General features: G+C 38.6%; 1 protein-coding gene across 2 annotated transcripts in view; it reads left to right on the forward strand.

Moving 5' to 3' along the window:
• The first annotated feature begins 302 nt into the window (after positions 1-302).
• The window catches only part of si:ch211-236d3.4 (protein FAM107B), a 30,182-nt gene continuing 9,898 nt past the window's right edge, over positions 303-20,586 (forward strand). The window contains exons 1-3 of one of the 2 annotated variants that reach the window (XM_060858219.1): positions 303-400; positions 14,339-14,396; positions 15,480-15,788. In XM_060858219.1, the coding sequence (XP_060714202.1) occupies positions 15,713-15,788 (76 nt within the window). In that variant the 5' untranslated portion in view covers positions 303-400; positions 14,339-14,396; positions 15,480-15,712. The remainder of the gene's footprint in view (positions 401-14,338; positions 14,397-15,479; positions 15,789-20,586) is intronic. The other variant, XM_060858218.1, reaches the window with a different exon arrangement.

The following is a 20,586-nucleotide window of genomic DNA, read 5'->3' on the forward strand; positions in this document are numbered from 1 at the left end:
CTAGCAACAGGTGGCTCAACAAGGGTTGGACTGGCTGTGCAGTTCTTTTTTTCCTCTCCTTTCCCTCTTTAGTTGTAAACAGTGCAATACATGTTGACCAGCTAGACAGACAGAACCCTCCCACCAAGTTGGAACCATAACCCTAATAGTCGTGACGCTGCTGCAAATATCCACCCGCTGGAATTCCCTACTGCTGACAAGGTGCCAGGGGGCAGAAAGAAGAATCTGTTCTCCTTTCGGTTACCCCTCACCCTCCCTCCGTCACTCCCTCCCTTATCTGATCTGTTCGTCCCGAAGCAGCACAGGAATACACAAGGGAAAATCTGGGAGCCGGACACCCAGTCGAGGAGCACCTGACCCAGGCGGTGAGCTGAGCATGGGGGCTTCTCATGGGAAGAAAGTAAGTGAGATGTGATTAATGTAGTCTGTTTAATGTAGTTATTAATGGAAGAAGGTAGCTTGCTCACCATGGCCTATACGTTTGTATGACATGTAAACACAGAAGGCAACTGATGTTTATTTTAAGGTTTTAAAAATGTGTTGCACGAATGCATTTTGAATATAAATACATTGTCAAATATCCAAGTATTTGATATAAATTCACATTTCTAATGTTTTAACAATAATAAGATCTATTACTCCAACTATAACAATAATAACAACAATAATAATAATATAAAAATAAAAAATATAAACATAAAATAATATTATAATATTTATACTATTATAATAATAATAGTAATAATAACAAAGCAACTTTTTATTCATGGGCTCTTGAGTTCTTTTCGGATTACTTAATTATTAGTTACTATTCCTCCATATCATATGTCTCCAAACGTCCACCATGTTTATCAGAGTCCACAAATATTTATGCAATGAGGAGGTCTGAGTGTGTAAGCGGGGTGTGACGTAGTCAGAGCGTGATTCAGGGCTGAGGGCTGCATGTGACAGCTGACAGCTGCTCTTGAGTGGACTACTGAAGGATTATGGGACGTCTAAGCGGCTTCTTGTTACCTGGAAGATTTAGATCACATTTGATTTTCAAGTAAATACTGGGCAAAAATGATCATTCCACATTAAAATTAATTCATTCATTCATTTTCTACCGCTTATCCGAACTACCTCGGGTCACAGGGAGCCTGTGCCTATCTCAGGCGTCATCGGGCATCAAGGCAGGATACACCCTGGACGGAGTGCCAACCCATTGCAGGGCGCACACACACACACTCTCATTCACTCACGCAATCACACACTACAGACAATTTTCCAGAGATGCCAATCAACCTACCATGTATGTCTTTGGACCGGGGGAGGAAACCGGAGTACCCGGAGGAAACCCCCGAGGCACGGGGAGAACATGCAAACTCCACACACACAAGGTGGAGGCGGGAATCGAACCCCGACCCTGGAGGTGTGAGGCGAACGTGCTAACCGCTAAGCCACTGTGCCCCCCCACATTAAAATTAAAATAATAAAATCTAGAGTCAATCTGTAGATTTGAGATCAGGTGTGAGCATGTTTTTCAGACTATTGTTCTGAAAATCAGTCATGTCTCAACAAGTGAATTTCACTAGTAGAAGAACAATAGCAGTACTGATATCCTCTTACACATTCCTTTGGGATCCAAGCTGTTCCAGGCCACTGCAAATGAGGCATCCTGAAAAAAAAAAAGAACCCGCTAGACCAAGTGAATTTGTACATACTGTGATTGGATATGCTGACATTTTAATTAAATCATTTGAGAAATACAGCAGGATACAACTCAACATTGGACCAACTATATATTTGTGTTATATAAATGTAACAGGGTGTGTGTGGGAATTTTACTGGTTAAAACGGATACATATTTCAAGAAGCTCTTAAAAAAAAATGCACCCTGTATTGGCCATTGATATAATAATTTACTTTAAATGCTAGACTGCTTCACCTAATGATCTATAGATTTTAATCGCAATTGATGGAGTTCCAAAGCAAGAGTATTGTTACTGAGGTCACGTACATTCTTAGTGAAGATTCATTCATTCATTCATTTTCTACCGCTTATCCAAACTACTTCGTGTCACGGGGAGCCTGTGCCTATCTCAGGTGTCATCGGGCATCAAGGCAGGATACACCCTGGACGGAGTGCCAACCCATCGCAGGGCACACACACACACTCTCATTCCCTCACACACTCCTTAGTGAAGATAAACCTGAATTATGTCTTTACTGCTACTGTAAAGGAACTGTGTCATGAAAGAATTCAGTTTTGTCCTTAATCCTGTCCCAATCCTTCTAATCAACTATAAACAGTTCAACAACGAATGCTTTTTAAACGATACGATACTTATTTGGACCATTATGGGACTTGTAAGACTTGGATACCTCTCTTTATCCAGAAAGGGCTAGTATGGCTGCAGGTTTTCTTTCTAATCAATTGGAGTCTACTGAAAGCCAAGATCAACTGATTATGGTGGAATCAATTTTGGCCCCTACTTGATTGGAATGAAATCCCTACAGCGACACCAGCCATTTGCGGATTACATTGGATGAATCTGCCATAGCGTCAAGTCCTAACCTCTAGAGCCTAGGACCGAATCCTAAGCCATAGAGAACAAGTACATGAGTGCAGCTGTACTTAGAGTGTAAAACAAGTCCCAAAGTCCAGAGCCACAAATAATACAAGCTGAGTAGATAAGTGTTACATATTTTTAGATGTGTACAGTCTGAGTCAGAGACAAGCTGGAGAGCCATAGTTGAGTCCAGAACTAAGAGCCAAAGTATGTTAATAGACTCATATCCAGAGTCACAAGCTATAAAATCTTGGTTGAGTCCAGTGTCTGGTGTCATAGAATCTGGGTGGATTTCAGGGCACAGTCCATAGTACCAAGCCATAGAGTTACTGTAAGTCCGGGATGTAGAGCTGTATAGTGCTTGTTAAGATCAGTGTCCTGAGCCAAAAAATTCAGATTGGGTCCAGAAAAAAGATGGCAGATGGAATCCCTATCCAATGTGTGTTTTATACTTACATTACAGTGCAATTCAAGGCCAGAACCCCAAGACATAGGGTCTTGGTCAAGTCCAGAGTACCAAGCAGGAAAGTTATTGAAGAGTCAAGCATACCAAGCCTGATCGTTTGTGTAACGTCCAGAATACCAAACTATAAAAATTTTGTGTAACGTCCAGCGTACCTACTATAGGTAGAAGGTTTGTGTCACAACTTAAGTTCAGTGTCCCAAGCCGTAGAATCTCGCTTGAGTCCAGCGTTTCACTGCATTTTGAATATATCTGTTACATCTATCGTGGTGTCAGCAACAGACACTCCAGTCATGGCTATACTGACCAGCCTAAGTTTATAGCATGAAGCTTACTGAAGCAAAAATATATTCTACTACCATTCTCCATGCAAACCTACTCATATGTTTTTAGGATAGCGGTTTGTCGTCATACAGATTGCGGGAGTGCAAGGTTTTCACTGATATGACAAACCGAGACAAAGAGAGTGATTGAGTAGGTATCTAAGCAGCAGAAATAGAAGCAAGCATGTATATAAGAGACACAAATAGTGAAAGAACTTTAGAAAAGAAGCAAATGAGTGAGCAAACCATAGAGAGAGGCGAGAAGAGAGAGAGTGAGTAGTGCTACAGATCTGAAATGTCAGTACTGTAATTTCATCTGTGTGCCAGCTTCCGGGCAGCTTGGCATGAGTTGAATAACTCAGCTACCCCTCAGAGTGCTGGCACCCATCCCCACTCTGTGTGCCTCAATTATAGAAACCAAAATAACAGCACAACATCTATTCAACTATTTAGGACAACTATTATATTTTCTAAAATGTAAAGGGTCAGATTATTCATATTTTGAGTGTACTGTATGTACTGTTCGAATGTCAATAGAAGCTATAATAATCATTTCTGTTTGTTTATGTTTCATGCATGGATTAACAGGGCCTGTTAGGGAACATTTATAAATCGCATGTTCATAAAATGACCCGGGGGCATAGTGTATAGGTTTAAGGCAAGGTTTTGTAACAAGGTTTCTGATAGTCAGCCTGATATGTCCCTCTGAGAGACCAACACCACAGAGTCCAATATCTGGCTTGAGAGTTTGAGCTAAATACACAAGCTTTAAATTCTTCAAGCTTTAAATTCTTCAAGTCATTTTCAAGTCACAAGCTTTATATTCTTGGCTGATTCCAGCATCCCAAGTCATAGAATCTGGGTGGATTTCAGGCAACCAAGCCATTGAATTTGAGTTTAAATCAAGTCCATAATACCAAGCAATAGAGTTAAGACCAGTGTCCTGAGCCAAATAGTTCCGATTGGGTCCAAAAACCAAAGATGCCAGGACATTTGTCAAGGCCAGAGACCCAAGACATAGAGTCTGGGTCAAGTTCAGAGTACCAAGCAGGAACGATTTTGAGGATTCAACCCAGAAAGTTTGTGTAATGTCTAGAGTACCAAGTTTCTGTAACGATCAGCTTACCAAACCGGAAAGTTTGTGTAACCTCCAGGGTACCAAGCCGGAAAGTTTGTGTAACCTACTTCGTACTAAGCTGGAAACTTTGTGTAATGTCCACTGTACCAAGCCGGAAAGTTTGCATAACATACAGTGTACTAAGCTGGAAACTTTGTGTAATGTCCAGCATACAAAGCAGGAGAGTTTGCGTAATGTCAAGTGTACCGAGTTGGAAAGTTTCTGTAACATACAGTGTATTAAGCTGGAAAGTTTGTGTAACTTCCAAAGTCCCAAGCCAGAAAGTTTGTGTAACCTCCATAGTATCAAGCCGGAAAGTTGTGTAACGTGTAGAGTACCAAGCCCAAAAGTCCTAGTTGACCCCCTTAGTTGAGTCCCAAGACATAAACTCTGGGTTGAGTACAGAGTATCAAGTCAAAAAGTTTGGGTTAAGATCAGAGTACCAAGAGGTATGAAACTCAACTCTGCAGGAAACTAAAGCGGTAGCACCACATCTCTGCTCTGTTTTTATTCTTTCAGGACCTCCATGTTTCACTTTAACCCAAACCTTAAGCAGCCTTTATTAACATTCATCTGGCTAATTTATTTACATACAGTAAGTGGATTTCTAGTCAGAGTTATTACTGCCATAGTTATTACTGCCAGGAGTGGTGTGAACACTCTCAACAATTTTGGCCACTAACACAAGGAGCTGCTGTTGAGCGAATACTGACTGCCCTTCTATATTTAACTCAATGCTTCCTGCACTCAAGATTAAGTGCAGTGAAGCAGATTAGGCCAATCAAAATCCTTTCCAAATGATCCACCAGACAACCTATAAATAATTAGCTTTTACCTTAAAGAAATAAGTGTTTATAATCCTGACTATCTGCAAGCAGATAGAATTTCTACAGTCTTTTTCTGTCAGATTACTTATGAATAGTAATAAATATCGATTGATTTGATTTATAGTCCTTTGTAAGCCACTGCTATACACTACATTTGGTTCTTTCTGTTATTACCAATATATTACTACACCTCTAGGTCTCTTTTCATCACTTCTCACTTACATTATCTGACAGCAATATGCCAGAAATCTGAGTCCACTAACGTGAACTTTTTCATTTCATATGTTATGAATATTTTACCAAGCCAAAATGTATTATTCAAACATGTACGATTTGAAACAGAGCAAAAAATCCATTATTGTTTGATAAACCCTCATGAAATTTATACATATTGGATTATCAAGTCTGAACATTAGTTTCAATTTTACTTTGAGATCCAGCTTCCAAAACCATTATTATTTAATGAATTTTATTCCTCAAAAATGAATACTTAGTTGATACATAATATTTAATAATACATTAGTCAAAATGGAGTTTTATTCATTGTTCTAGATCCGTTAGATTGTCTTGTATGAAGTTAAATATATTTTATTATATTTTTATTCATATTTTAATAATATGATGAATAAAACTACATATTTTCAATGTTCACTAATTTCATTAAATAATTCATTTTATTTGCTCTGTTTTATTTATAAAAATTATGTCTTGGGCTCTTGAATATACGTTAATTTCTAATAAATTATGAAATTGTAATAAAACATTTGGTAACATATTTAGACTTTCCAACCATAATATTGCATCTTTTTAGCTGTTACTTTATTCTGCTTGCTGTCGTATGCTGCTATAAGATGATCTACAAGAGCAACCAAAAACTTTAGGAGGTCTTGTATTGACAAAATGATTAACTTAGGGAAGTTAATGGTAGGTACACTTTACACCGGACCTTGTCACACCCACAACCCAGTCGCTGGTTATTTTTCTGTATCGGCATTCCCCAAAGTGTTTCATCACTCAATTTCCTGAATCAGGGGATCATCTTTATGGTAGGACATTCATGGAAAAGTAGGTAACACCATAGAGCTTCAGAAATGAATAACTTACTACAAATGCACAAGAAATCATGATATTTCTTCAAAAATCACTATGCTTTAAAATGATAGTTTTAAAGCACTTCAAAATAGAGCTAAAAAGAAGACTTGAGATATAGAGATAAAAAAACCCATGAATTTTAAAAACTTAAAAAAGTACACAAAGATAAAGACAAGATTTACAGTAACTGAAAAAATACACAGCTAAAATCAATCCTAACAAAAATATATATCAAGTCTCTATACTGTAAATGTAAACCTTTCCAGATCCAAAACAAATCTTTTCCAGATCGTATCACATTGACATAAAGCATCAGATAATTGTCTCTGATAGCATTTTTTGTATTTAAACAGAGCTTTCTTCTCACTTACAGGTCTCAGATGAATCCCTATACAAGGCTGTCATCAGAGATATATTTACTGTTTTGTGTTGTTTAAACAAAGCATCTCTAATGGAACGTCCATTATCTATAATAGCGGCTCCTCTAATTATCTTGGTGTATTCAGATAAAAGACTACAAGGATCATTAAGAGTGTTTTGTCCGTCAAAGAGCTGCATTGTTCTGTTCTGTTCTGTATTTTCAAAGTACAAGATTTCCTCACATTTTTTTTGCCAGACACCTGTTGTGCTATACAGTAGGCTTTAGCGAAAGCTCTGATCCAAACGTACAGATCTTAATAACTTTATAGAACTGCGGATACACACGCATGCACACGTCTAATACGGCGTAGGATTGAACACGATGCAGAACACTCTGTAGGAGTCGTTTTTTTTTTTGTCACACTCACACACCCTGCTACAAGCCAGCTGTACCCAACTAACACAGATGGTGTGTTATATCACCCACAAACACTTTCACACACGTGCGCACACACAAACAATGGTGGTGTCATTTTAATACATTGCAATACTGTATAGAGATATTCGAACCTGATTGGTTCGAAGCTGTTGATTCATGTTCAGCACTTCTTTTCACAGATGTTGTCACAGGTGTCTATCAACAGCCTTGTTCTGACATGTTATTATTACTTTTATTATTATAAATGGATAAATCTGATCAATAAATGCAATAATAAATGAAAAAAATTGACATGTTTGCTGTTGGTCCGACAAATACTTCACGTTTACGCATATCCTAGAGCAAAAATAAGCCAAAGTAAAGAAGAGGGTAGGATTTTGCTTTGCTTTACAAGGCATCATTTGTTCATTTTCTGTGAAAACTCAGCACTAATCTGAAGAATCAGATGTTAACTCAGGAGGTAAGAAATGAACTTTGACAGCAGGGAGTAAATAACAAATACAGTACAGCACACTTCATTTAAGCTTACTATTAACTTGAACCCACAGTGATTCCTGATTATGACTAATTTAAGCTAGAAATGTGGCATTAAACGTGAAATTGCTTTAATTAGTTTCTTTCTTTTATTATTAGCTGGCACATTTTTTTTTTTTTTTGCCCTTTTGTTTTATATAACATGTAGGATCGGTTCACACTTTGTCCACAAGGGGGCAGCGTTGGCTCAGGAACAGAGAAAGCGTCAAACTATGGCCTTAATAACGGCGTGTCGTAGAGCAGGATATCAAAAAATCAATTTTTAGTAATTGAATCTTAGAAAATAGTAAAAAGAAAAAAAAGTACAAAACAAGAAGATTCTGTATAAATAAATACTAATGCAACGTCGCAGTTGAATTCTTGAATCCGATTGGCTGAAAGCTGTGGGGTCCTTTAATATAGTGTGTATATCAACATGTATTAACGATATATTAAGTATAATAACAGTATATTATATACTGTATGTATTGTGTATATTCACAAATATATCAAGATGTTTTTCTGAATTACTTTTAAATACAATCAAATCAATACTGTCTGTTTATGACGTTGTTGTTGTTGTTGTTGTGGTTGTTGTTGTGGTTGTTGTGGTTAGCTGATACACAGGGTGGCTGAGAGGAAATGAAAAACATCAAGAGACCAGATGGAGAGATTGTGAAATCTAAACAAACGTGTAGATGATTTTAAAATCAACACTAACCATCCAATCATACACCATAACAAATCACGTAAATGCTGGTTAAAGGACCATTAGTGTGGATCTTTATGCACAAACCTACACATACACACACGCATGCACAAATCCACACATCTGCACATAAACATCCTGCTTATACAAGAGCACACAAACTCCTCATTTGATGTCATGGCCTCCAGAGGTGCAGGAAAGTTACCGTTTCTTTCATCTCATCAGGAGAGATCATTACCGACTCTGTCCTTCCTCTTCTGACTGAGAAGTTCCCCCACAGACAAGCTTTAAAACTCATTACACCCACCAGGGGGCTGGGGGACTGTCTGCGTCCTACCTTCTTCTGTTATTAGAATTTTGATATTTATATAGAGATATCTGCATGTATTATACTTTACATACTGTATCATCGTCGATCTCTATTCAGTACAGTTCAGGTTCAGGTGTAATGCCTTAAACCGCTGATCCCTGCTTGTGTTCGCTGTTCAGATCCGTGGGTAATTAGCCGGCTGCGTCCCCTTCCTTTGCATGGCCTCGGCTAATTGTGCATGTTGCCTGAGAAACCCGAGAACCTTCAGCTTGAGACCAGAGCGGTGGAGCATGGCTGAAATCTATAAAAAGCCTTTTTTGTTTGCTACTTATTAGCGGGATGCAATGTCGCCTGCGAACGCCTGTTTTCCGAACAGATTAAATAAAACATTGCCAAGATCACACAGGGACAGGAGAGGAAAGGTCAGGTGGCCACAACATCTTGTAACTGGACCCCGGATGGTGGGCTATAGCGTCTAGGTTGCCTTGTGGAACAATGAGGTGTTCTGGCTGGCGTCACGCTGTACCGTTTTTGGAGACGTGAGATTGCTTTGGCCGGCGTTTTCATTCTGCAGCTTACTGTAGAGAGCAGCTTTGATTTCACATCAGCTGTGAGATCAGATACCGATGTCATAAACGATATCAAATACATTTATTTACAAGATATGAACAAACATCCTGCTGACTCTGGTTCCATATTTTGCATGTATCCAATGATTGATATATGGTCTGTTTCTTCCTCAGCCTTCAAACACGTGAGTTTAATGTAATCCTATGAAAACTGACAGCAATGTAGAGAGAATTCGGGTGCTTTTAAAAACCACGGACCTCAGCGTTTTTTCATTTACCATTGACCACAGAAAAGTGAGTGAGAGGCAGGATGCAAGTGTGTAAACCCGGCATGTACTTTATTATAGGGTCAAAAAAAACAGACAGAAATCATCAAAGAAATATCCAAGTGAAAATTAAGGAGAAACTTGGGAAACATGGGACACGGAAACTGGGAAAACAGCTCAGATATGACATCACTTATAAGACTTCATAAAAAAACAGCAAATACTAGCTAACACAGAACAGGTGATCACCATTAGGTAACACTCCAATGTCTGAGCATCAAAAGCAGATGAAGCGAGCTCGAAATCAAAAAGAAATGTGTCCCGAGGGGAAAAAAAGGCAACAGCATATCTAGCATTAAAACCACGACACCAAAGCTAACGACTGCTCACTTTTTTGATGCCACTAGACATACTGTAGAATCTCTTCTACTCTGGACCTTCTGATTCATTTACATAAGCAAATTATCTTTACCATAATATTCTACACCATACTTAGACATGCTATAAAAGTGGATTTATACTCCAAAGCCGATTACAGGGTGCAAAACCTAGCATACTGTACGATACATGCTCCAGCTCTAATTGAATAAGAGAAAAATCAATCGGTTGTCGTTTTGCATCTGTCAAGACTTACAGTAAATCTTCATTTGCACCATGACGGGCCCCGGCTCCTCGCGACAGAGCTGTGCGTAGCTCTTCTAATTACAGATCGACTCTCGATGCCTGTAAGCTCATTGAAATTTCGTTTGCCTGGTTATTACAGAAGGGCTTTGGATCTTACTCCCTCGTAGCTAGCCTCCGAGGCTCATAATGCAGCTCAAAGCCTTGAGAAAACATGCAAATCATCTTTAAAAACAAGAAAATGGAGTACTTTTATGTATAATGGGTTTGTTCTTATGTGAATCAGGGCCGGTTTAGAGAAAATGGGTTTTATTTGACTGTTCAATTTTTCAGGTGGTAAATATTTGATTATTGCTGTTTAAAAGGGAAAAAATATGTTTGTGTTGCTACTGAATTGTCATATCACTATAATTGCCCAGATTACAATGTTTTATATCAAAATTGACTTTCCAGAAGTCGGTCTATAGGTGAATAGCTCTCTAAACAGCTTGCTATGCCGCTGCTGAAGCCTTATCAATGCCTCTCATATATTAGTCTTGTGTGATATTGTACTTCAGTCCACATTTTCTAGCCCACAGGCTTAACAGTAGAGGCTTGTGTTTAAAGACAGTACAAAAAAAATCTTGGAGGCCTGAACAACACAATACACAAGGGCTTTTTTTTACACTGAGCTTAACCTCAGGAAGTAGAGGAGCAGCTTCTATTAGCATGGCTTTTGAAGTCACGGTGTCAAACACGTACAGTACAGTACAGTACCATGTGAAATGATGCAGTGTAGGAATGTAACATCTGGATGATGAGTAACAGACACACAATCAGAAAATAAACAGACATCCGTACAGTCCCAAGAAGAAGCCCTGCTTGTCGTGTAAGCAGTAGTTGCAGCGTTTGACATAAAAATAAAATGATAGAAAACACGTCAACTGGAACGAAGTGGAGTTTTTACATTTATGGTCAAAAAAGTCAGGACAAACCAGACGGTACGTACAGAAATAAGCAAATCTGTAAAGAACTGACTGAAAAAGTTTTTGAATCTGGATACCAACAGCCGATCTGGCGCAGAACAGCGAACCTGTATTTGGCATGAAAGCGTGAGATTCAAAGAGGTCGTGCGCTATATTTATCCAGTCATGTTAGCTAATACATAAATATGTAGATAAAAAGATTCATCCACGGTTTAGTATAGTGTACAGTCAGATTTACGAGATTCAAGAACCGGGATTAATTGTTAACCCCAGGTAAAATATTGTATGAGCATTGTGAAACGTTAAAAAGTAAAAGCCAGACCAGAGTCACACCTCCCTGTACCCTTTCACCATCTCCCAGAACTCCTTCAACATCTACCACTACATGTAATATAAGTGTTTTCAATCATTTGGTTCTAGCACACAGTACAACTGACTTCTAAATTTTGCTAGCAAGCTTTTTATTCTAATATTACAGCGTCCCGATACGCCGTACCCCTAAACTTCTCTTCGTTCTTTACATTTTTTACATCATCTTTTGCAAAGGAAGTAATACAAGACAGTAGATGCCTTGTGTAACAGAGGCACCAAGCATGAGCAGGTTTCTCATAGCAACCGCTAAGCAGCACCAACAATATCCATTCATGCTGGCCATCTAAAAGAGTTTTGGCCTCCAGCTAAGGTCCCGAGGCCTTGAGTTTATACAGCAAGAATGCCTGGGAAAGAGAGAGCTACGGGTTGTTAGAGAAGGACAAGAACATGCTTTGCGTGCTTTTGTTTGTTGGAACTTGAGAACAAACCTCAGTCTGAGGCAGCAAGGCAATATATTGTAATCAGAGATATAAAGGTCACAAGATGGTCCAGAGATGAGAATATGAACTTTTTTCAAGTGTAATTTTGGTAAACTTTATAGACATATAGATAGAATTTCTATACACACCCTCTGCTTTCAAGAGGGATGTAAAAGTTAGCTTTTAACTGCTCACGGAAAATGCAAATAAAGTGCTCATACATGACCTAAGATATTCAGTGCATTATTTATTAAATAGCTAATTAAAATACATTTAATGTCTCAAGTTATGTTAAAGTAGCTTTAAACCCTACATCCATCCCTTTCGTGTGCTTGTGACACTGGAGACTCCTTCCAAAAAAATAAACACCTTTTAGTCTGTACATAAGGAGTGTCCATCAAATTCCCTGTGTTGTTATTTTTATAAAAAAAAATTATAAATGTAGTATTATAATTGCTAGGATATTACTGAGCAGGGCTGTCAAGTGTCACGCATTGAGAGTGACAGTCACGCATTTCGGTCTTTTGTCACGCTCTCTCGCTACACATTGTATTTCTCACGCAGAAAAACTTTTTGACTATTTATCATATATTTAATATGTCGCAACGCCCAAAACGTATCTGTCCGCACCGCTGTCTCTATGGAACCGGGCAGGAATCAAGCGCGTCTCAGTTCTTAGTCGAGCCTGACACTTATCAGCCAATCAAAAAAAAGAGGCTACACAATAGCCAGTAAAATAGCACTATCTGGGTAAGATTAACGCAACAACCAATAGAAAAAAACATTCATTAGAGAGGGTATTTTCGATATTTTCAACACGAAACAGCTTGTCTCTGGACGGGACATTGTCCTCAATTATGACCCTAAAAATGTCTGGGTTTGAGCCGAACTGTTTTAAATGGGAGCAACATTACAAATGATAAAGGAGTCCAAAAAGGCAACAAACACTTACAATAAACAACATCAGTCATAATCTCTCTCTCTCGCCATCTCTCTCTCTCTCTCTGTCTCTCACACACACACACACACACACACACACACAACTTAATAAATGGAAATTAAACAATTTTTTGGGGGGTGGGGGGGGTGGGTTACAAGGGGGTCGGAGATGTCACGCTTGCCTGTCTTACTGTTACTGAGTCAGCGTTCACTGACCAATCAGAATCAAGCACTGAGGTATAAAGGTACAGTATATTCTAATCTTGTATTCTGGCCTAGTGGCAAGCCTGGTGTTTTAGAGGTGACAAACCAACTGGACATGTTCTGACAGTTCCAATATCGTGTTTCCAAACTTCCATACGTTTTAGGTCAATGAAAATGAGAATTCGCACAGGGACAACAAGCAGAGGTGGTGAAATGAGTCATCTGAGAGCCTCTTTAATAAAATACCGGTTCCGCTTTAGGGTTCTAAGATTTGTGGCTACACAGATTTCATCACTTATTGGCTGAACCATTTACTGTTCTACAGGGAACCTCTAACAGAGTCATAATGTCACGTAATGTCTTGATGTCATGTAATCTTTTCATTATAAATTGAGGATTAAAGTCTTGCACAATGACAGAGTGCCGTGTAAGGGCAGCGAGATCCTATTATGGATGGTATTATGTAACAGTTAATTGAATTGAAGCAGAAGAGAGGACCATTAAAGCCCTGAGGTAACAGCTGGGATTTATACAGTATATAAAGCCTGTGGTTATGAATAGGAGAGATCTGAATCTGTAGATCAAAGTGTGTACATGCACCGATAATCAGTTACACAATATAGCATGATATTTAACACACATTATTGTTATCCTGGTCCGTATGACAACCTCGGGTCACGGGGAGCCTGTGCCTATCTCAGGTGTCATCGGGCATCAAGGCAGGATACACCCTGGACAGAGTGCCAACCCATCGCAGGGCACACACACACTCTCATTCACTCACGCAATCACACACTACGGACAATTTTCCAGAGATGCCAATCAACCTACCATGCATGTCTTTGGACCGGGGGAGGAAACCAGAGTACCCGGAGGAAACCCCCGAGGCACGGGGAGAACATGCAAACTCCACACACACAAGGCGGAGGCGGGAATCGAACCCCCAACCCTGGAGGTGTGAGGCGAACGTGCGAACCACTAAGCCACCGTGCCCCCCTTTATGTTTAATGTAATGATAATATTGTTAAGAGCTATAAAATTGCTATAAAAATCTGGTCAGTCGATAAGTGACATGAACAGATAAGATGTCAGTAGTAAAAACTGTTTTCAATGTTTCAACTATTCTGGAAATTTCCTTTTAAAAACTCTAAGAGAATCTAACATGAATGTCATGAATGAAAGTATGAATTGACAAGAGTTTGCTTCTCTTTCTCCCTCTCCCTCTCTCTCTCTCTCTCTCTCTCTCTCTCTCTCGTTCTTTCTCTCTCTCACCAACAGAAGGCATATAACATTGAGCAGCAGAGTGTGAAAAGTGGAAAGCACGTCAAAGGCATGGGTAAGTCTGCACTCATGTTTCTTCCAGAACAATAATGGCTCTGCGTCGTGGTATACGCTGGACCCACTGAACCATAATTCTCTGCTTCACAGTCTTTTGTACGCAATTTTCAGAGAACTGACTGCTCTTAAATAAATAGTAAACATACAGTAAGTACAAAAACATGCAAACGAATTCCAAAAAAAACGTTCTATAAAACGTTTCGTTTTATAGAAAAAAGAAAGTAGAAGCTCGAACTCCATACAAAGTGGATCGAGATGTCAAGTTTCCAAGTTCAGTGGAGTTACTAAATAATGCAAAAGAGTTACTGATTAATATACTTTAAAAGTTCCTGGACTTTAAACATCTGTATATTTGGACTGTAAGTATTCAAGCATAAGTTTAATTTGGTTCGGTCTCACCATATATGGTCGATACTATTAGATTGTTGAGATAGAGTAAACAAACAAACAAACAAACAAATAAATAAGATTGGACAATCTAGATTCCAGTATTTATATCCAGATTTTTTACTCGTACAGCAGAACTTTTGCATACTCGAACATGATTGGCTCATGGGTGTTATGATTGTAAAAAGTCAGATTTTTCTATTTTAGCTGCTTTTGTGCATTGAAGAAAAAAAAATAAAAGCAACCAACTGACAGTTTTCACACTTTTTCCAAGAGGCACATGCATGAATTATCATAATTAATTCCTAAATAATTCTATCACTTGAAAAATTAAAGAGTGAACCTGATCCTATGAAATATTTACACAAATTCCAACAAATTAGGACGATGTTGTTCTGTAAATTCCTCAAGCTTACATAATCTCTGTAGCCAGCATAAGATTATTGGGTGTGTACTATAAGAGCAAGTGTTTTGTGTGTGTGTGTGTGTGTGTGTGTGTGTGTATGTGTCTATGTTAATGATAATGATGGAATTGATGGCCAAAATTAGATATCAGAGAGAAAGTCAGCGATCGCTTATTAATCCCAAAATAATCCCCTTCCATACCTAGAAAGGAGACTGAAAATAAAAGACTTGAGAGTGAGAAACAGAGAGTCAGGGGGAGTGACAGAGTGTTTTGCTGTGTGTGTAAAAGCAGAGGGAGGGCCCTGACTGTGGAATGCCCAGCGAGTCATGTGACTGTTTACATCTGAGAGGAAACCGAAGAGAGAGGCACGAGTGTGTGAGCAGCTCAGGAGAAACGGCCTGTGCACGCCCACATACGTACTCACACGCAGACATGTAGGCTCTCCGAGCACCCCACACACACTCATACACACACACACCCATACACACACACACACACACACAGGAAACAGAAACATAAGGATGGATCAGCGATTAGGAGCCGGTGTATATCCTGACAGTCCTCCCAGCAGACCCAGAGATGTGCTGGTCAAATCAGGTAAGATGATCTACTGCAAAATAACATCCATCATAACTACCCAGATTTACAGAGATTATACTAAAAAAGTGGTGAATTGATGGATTTTGTTTGTGTTTGAGGTCTAAAAGTTTTCTTGAGATGGGTCTGTCTGTGTGAGACGACTTTATGCACAACTCCAGCAAAGCAGATTGCTCTTAAATTTCTGTGGATTATACAAAAACCTATGAGTCATATATGAATATATACGTACATATATTTGGATCACAAGCACAAGCTCGTTCATTTAAACATTCATTCAGATGCAACATCTTCAGTGGTTTTTTTCTCAGCATATTTGCCCAAATGTTAATTTTCCTCTGGGCAACAAGCAGGAAATGAGACTAACAACAAGCACAGGATGCTGAAGGCTGTCTATCAAACGGCTTTAATCGCGTAACAGAGAACGACGAACGTTATGAGAATTCAAAGGTTTTATGATGAAAATTCAATGTGTTAGCTTTTGGATTTGGTTGCTGCGGTGATTTCGAAGCCACTGAGTCAGTAAATCCTTTGCTGAGTACATCAGGGAACAGTTAATCATTACAATCCATGTGAAGACTTGACAGAAAGAGAGGTCAAGCATAGCCTTCTTAGTGCTATCACTACATGAACTCCAGGATTCTCACAAAACCCATAAGATGATGATATACATTAACAAGCAGAGATGTTTTTTTTTTCAGCACTATACTTTATTAAAGTGTCATTTTGGTCTTTATTATCTTTTCGTACTGACTTTATTTAATAGCTGTTGCTTTAATTTATGCCCAGGGCATGTTTACTTTTGGAGAAGAAGCACAAGGTCCACGTAGTCTGCTTTATCCTGTAATGGGTGACCCTAATAAACCGCAGTGAGCAAATTTACACAGCTATCTGGAAGTGCTGTCCGTGTCAACACGCCTTCCATTGCGAAAAAACTTCTCCTTGATCATTTTAGGATTTAAATCTAAAATATGATACCGTGAAAATTTCCAAACTGCCTAAACTTTTTCAGTGTTTCAATTTATTTTTACTTTTACCTGAAATCCATCGATCAGCCTAGTAACTGATTCACAACTACAAATTATTTGAAACTCCCTTTAGAGCCCGACGCTACTGTTATGTGTTATGTAATAAGACAGGAACATAGAACTGATATAATGAAGTTATATACAAGATGTTTATTTAACATTTTTTGGAAGGAATCTCAGCGCTTCAGTAACAGTCAGAGTTAAAGCTGTAACTTTTCCAACTCTGAAAGCTTTTCCAACACGGGAATATCCTCAGGGTTGAGAAGTGATTTCTTGTAGAAACTTAAAGAAAGCAATAAATCAAAGTTTTTGTCCTTAATTTGGCAAAAAAATCAATCGATTCTGATCACGGAAAAAGAACGTGAACTATTCCTGATAATCTTGGAAAAAGAACAGGAACTATTCCTGATAATCTTGGAAAAAGAACAGGAACTATTCCTGATAATCTTGGAAAATAAAATGAACTATTCCTGATAATCTTGGAAAAAGAACAGGAACTATTCCTGGTAATCTCTTAAAAAGAGCAGGAACTATTCCTGATAATCTTGAAAAAAAACAGGAACTATTCCTGATAATCTTGGAAAAAGAACAGGAACTATTCCTGATAATCTTGGAAAAAGAACAGGAACTATTCCTGATAATCTTGGAAAAGAAAATGAACTATTCCTGATAATCTTGAAAAAAGAACAGGAACCATTCCTGATAATCTTGGAAAAAGAACAGGAACTATTCCTGATAATCTTGAAAAAAAAGAACAGGAACTATTCCTGATAATCTTGGAAAAAGAACAGGAACTATTCCTGGTAATCTCGTAAAAAGAACAGGAACTATTCCTGATAATCTTGAAAAAAGAACAGGAACTATTCTTAATCTTTAAATTGAAGAGTGCCAATGGAACTGTGACAATTCAATGGTCTGTTGTTTATCAGTACTAAACTAGAATAAACCTGATCCTTTAAGTGAAGTAAAACAACACAGGTTAAGTGTGTATAGAATATGTATAGAATGTCTATAAAACATTAATAATAATAACGTGGGAATAAAATTTGCCTTTCAAGTGGGTTGGACTTCAGAAAATGCTGCCTTCATTTAAATGGAACACCGGTCATGAGAGACAGTGTGTGACTGACTGATTTTATCATGTAAGGATGTACTTAAGTGGGGGACGTAATCAGCTACAAAACTAATAATATAAAATCAAGTCTTTAAATATTTTTGAAATTATTCATAATAATCTCATTAAATTCTCTGTGATGAAGTCTGCTAATACGAAACTTTGGTTGCTAGGCAACATAAGCAGAGATGAGAGTATTCTATGGAGAAAATAATGTTTTTTATTGGTTTAAGACAGAGGTGTGTGTGTGTATGTGTGTGTGTGTGTGTCTGTTCAGGATTTGAGAATGAGGCTCAGCCAATTACGTTTTAGAACTAAAGCTACTCATGATATTTAAATCTACTGATTTTTAAACCAGGTTTATTTGTTTGTTTGTTTGTCTTTTTATATAAAAATTGGCTGTGGATGGTGTTTTGCCTTTGCTCAGGTTTTTATATTTTTTTGGCGCAACGGTGGCTCAAGTGATTAAGGCTCTAGGTTGTTGATTGGAAGGTCAGAGTTTGAGCCCCAGCACTGTAAAGCAGTCACTGTTGGGCCCTTAACCCCCGCTGCTCCAGGGGGCGCTGTATCATAGCTGACCCTGTGCTCTGACCTCCATCCTCCAAAGTTAGGATAAGCGAAAAAAGAATTTCACTGTGCTGTAATGTCTATGTGACAAAAAAAATGCTTCTATAATTTTCATTTCCAGCCTCAATCCTGTGCGTTGCCAAAGGTCAGCTTTTGGTGTGGAGTGTATGGGAAATGAGTCCCCCCACAAGTGCCACTCCATCTCTCTCTCTCTCACACACACACACACACACACACACACACCCACCCACACACACACACACACACACACACACACACTTCCCTACCTCATCAATCCCCCCTCCCTTGGGAGGACGAATTCTGGGCATCCCCATGACAACAGCCAGTTGAAAACAGCCCAGTTTGTATGCAATCGTAGGAGGAAATAAAGTGCATGGAAAGTCTTTAAAGAGCCTCCATGTGTCAGCAGCGGTGATAATACTCTCTGCTAAACACTAATAAATCACCCCTCACAGCATGAACAGCACTCACAGTAAGTGACAGTAAAAGGGCAGAACAAGTTTAACCCTGAGAAGTCTGTACTGCGCCTACGAATCACTTTTTTTTTTCTTCTGAATAACACATGACTCATATTCAGACAGGCATTTTTTTTTTCACGTCTAGCAGCAGATCTGTACCTGTGTTTCATAGTCACAAAGATGAAATTGAATTAACGTTCGTCTGTTCCTGAAAGCAGACTCTTGGAAGCAGACATCCTTTACTGGACACGTTAACTGACTCCCAAGGTCTTGAGGGAGGCAGCTAAATGCATTACAGCCATAAAATGGAAGGATATTAACTTTCAGAACAGATGCAGCAAACTCACCGCCTCTGCCCTGCTTGACATAGATATCTAATCAATGAGGAGATAGATCCTGCCATGAAAGAGCATTCAATACTCCGGGAGATCCTGTGACTCCATTCTCTTCCTCTTCCTCCTCCCTTTTATTTCCATAGCACCATCTTTCATGCTGTATTACACATTGTTTCTTCTCTCTCTCTCTCTCTCTCTCTCTCTCCTTATCTCTCTCTCTCACACACACACACACATTTTCACTCTCTAAATCGACTTTCTACTGTAGCTAAATATCTCTTTACTTAAATAATTCCAGCAGTTATTCCCTCATGGGAACCAGCTGGTGTCCCTACAAGGTCAAAACAGGATTTTCCCATCATTATGACGACCCATGAGATGAAAATATGGCCACATATCCATACAAAGACACACCACACCAACTGGTTTTACTCCCACTGGGTCCACATCAGAAAAAAATAGATAATTTTTTTTACATCAAGCTTTTATAACCTTCAAGAAAAAACACATTCTCATTAGTCTTGACCATTAATAAAGAGGAAATGACCACACTCTTAAGGGAAGGTTACAAGCATCCTGTCAGTGACCTTCGCTCTTATACTATTTCTCTTACTCCATCTGCACAAATACATAGATTTATTCCATGTGTTTTATATAAAGAGTTGAATTTGGCATGAAATGCCCGATCTTTTCCTGCTCTTGGATTATTAATACAGCCGTTTGCTGTCTCGTTAATTTGGTAAGCTCCAAACAAAAATGGTGACGTTTGGAAAAATTCCATGACCAAAATATATTAAACAACTGAATGTGCTCTAGAGCTTGAAAAGCAATGTTGCTAACTATAGCTAGCTGATCTGCATTGTGCAAACTACTTCAACACAAACCATATCATCACAGTCAACTCCAACTGTCTGGAGATTGTTTTTGCTTATTTTCCTCAGGACATAACACTAGCAAGAAACTTATTTCAGAAGAGGAATGATAGAATATTAAAAATGTAGCTCATACACATACAGTACATTTAACAGTATGATATGGTAGCTATAGGCATTGCTTGCTTGTTAGCTACCTTAGGCTTGTTGGTCTAGTGGACAACTGACTTAAGCAGAGGTGAAATTAGAAAGTGTGTCATTGTCTGTTTGTTTGTCAATAGTCTGTGTCATGTACTGTACAAACTCAGGCAAACATTCAAAAATTGCACAGTGAAGTCAAAGCAAAGTCAAGCAACGTGAGGATCGAAACTAGGGTCAAACCAAGGCTTGGTGATCTCAAATA

The sequence above is a fragment of the Tachysurus vachellii genome, chromosome 22, assembly GCF_030014155.1.
Source record: "Tachysurus vachellii isolate PV-2020 chromosome 22, HZAU_Pvac_v1, whole genome shotgun sequence".
NCBI classification, from domain to species: Eukaryota; Metazoa; Chordata; class Actinopteri; order Siluriformes; family Bagridae; genus Tachysurus; species Tachysurus vachellii.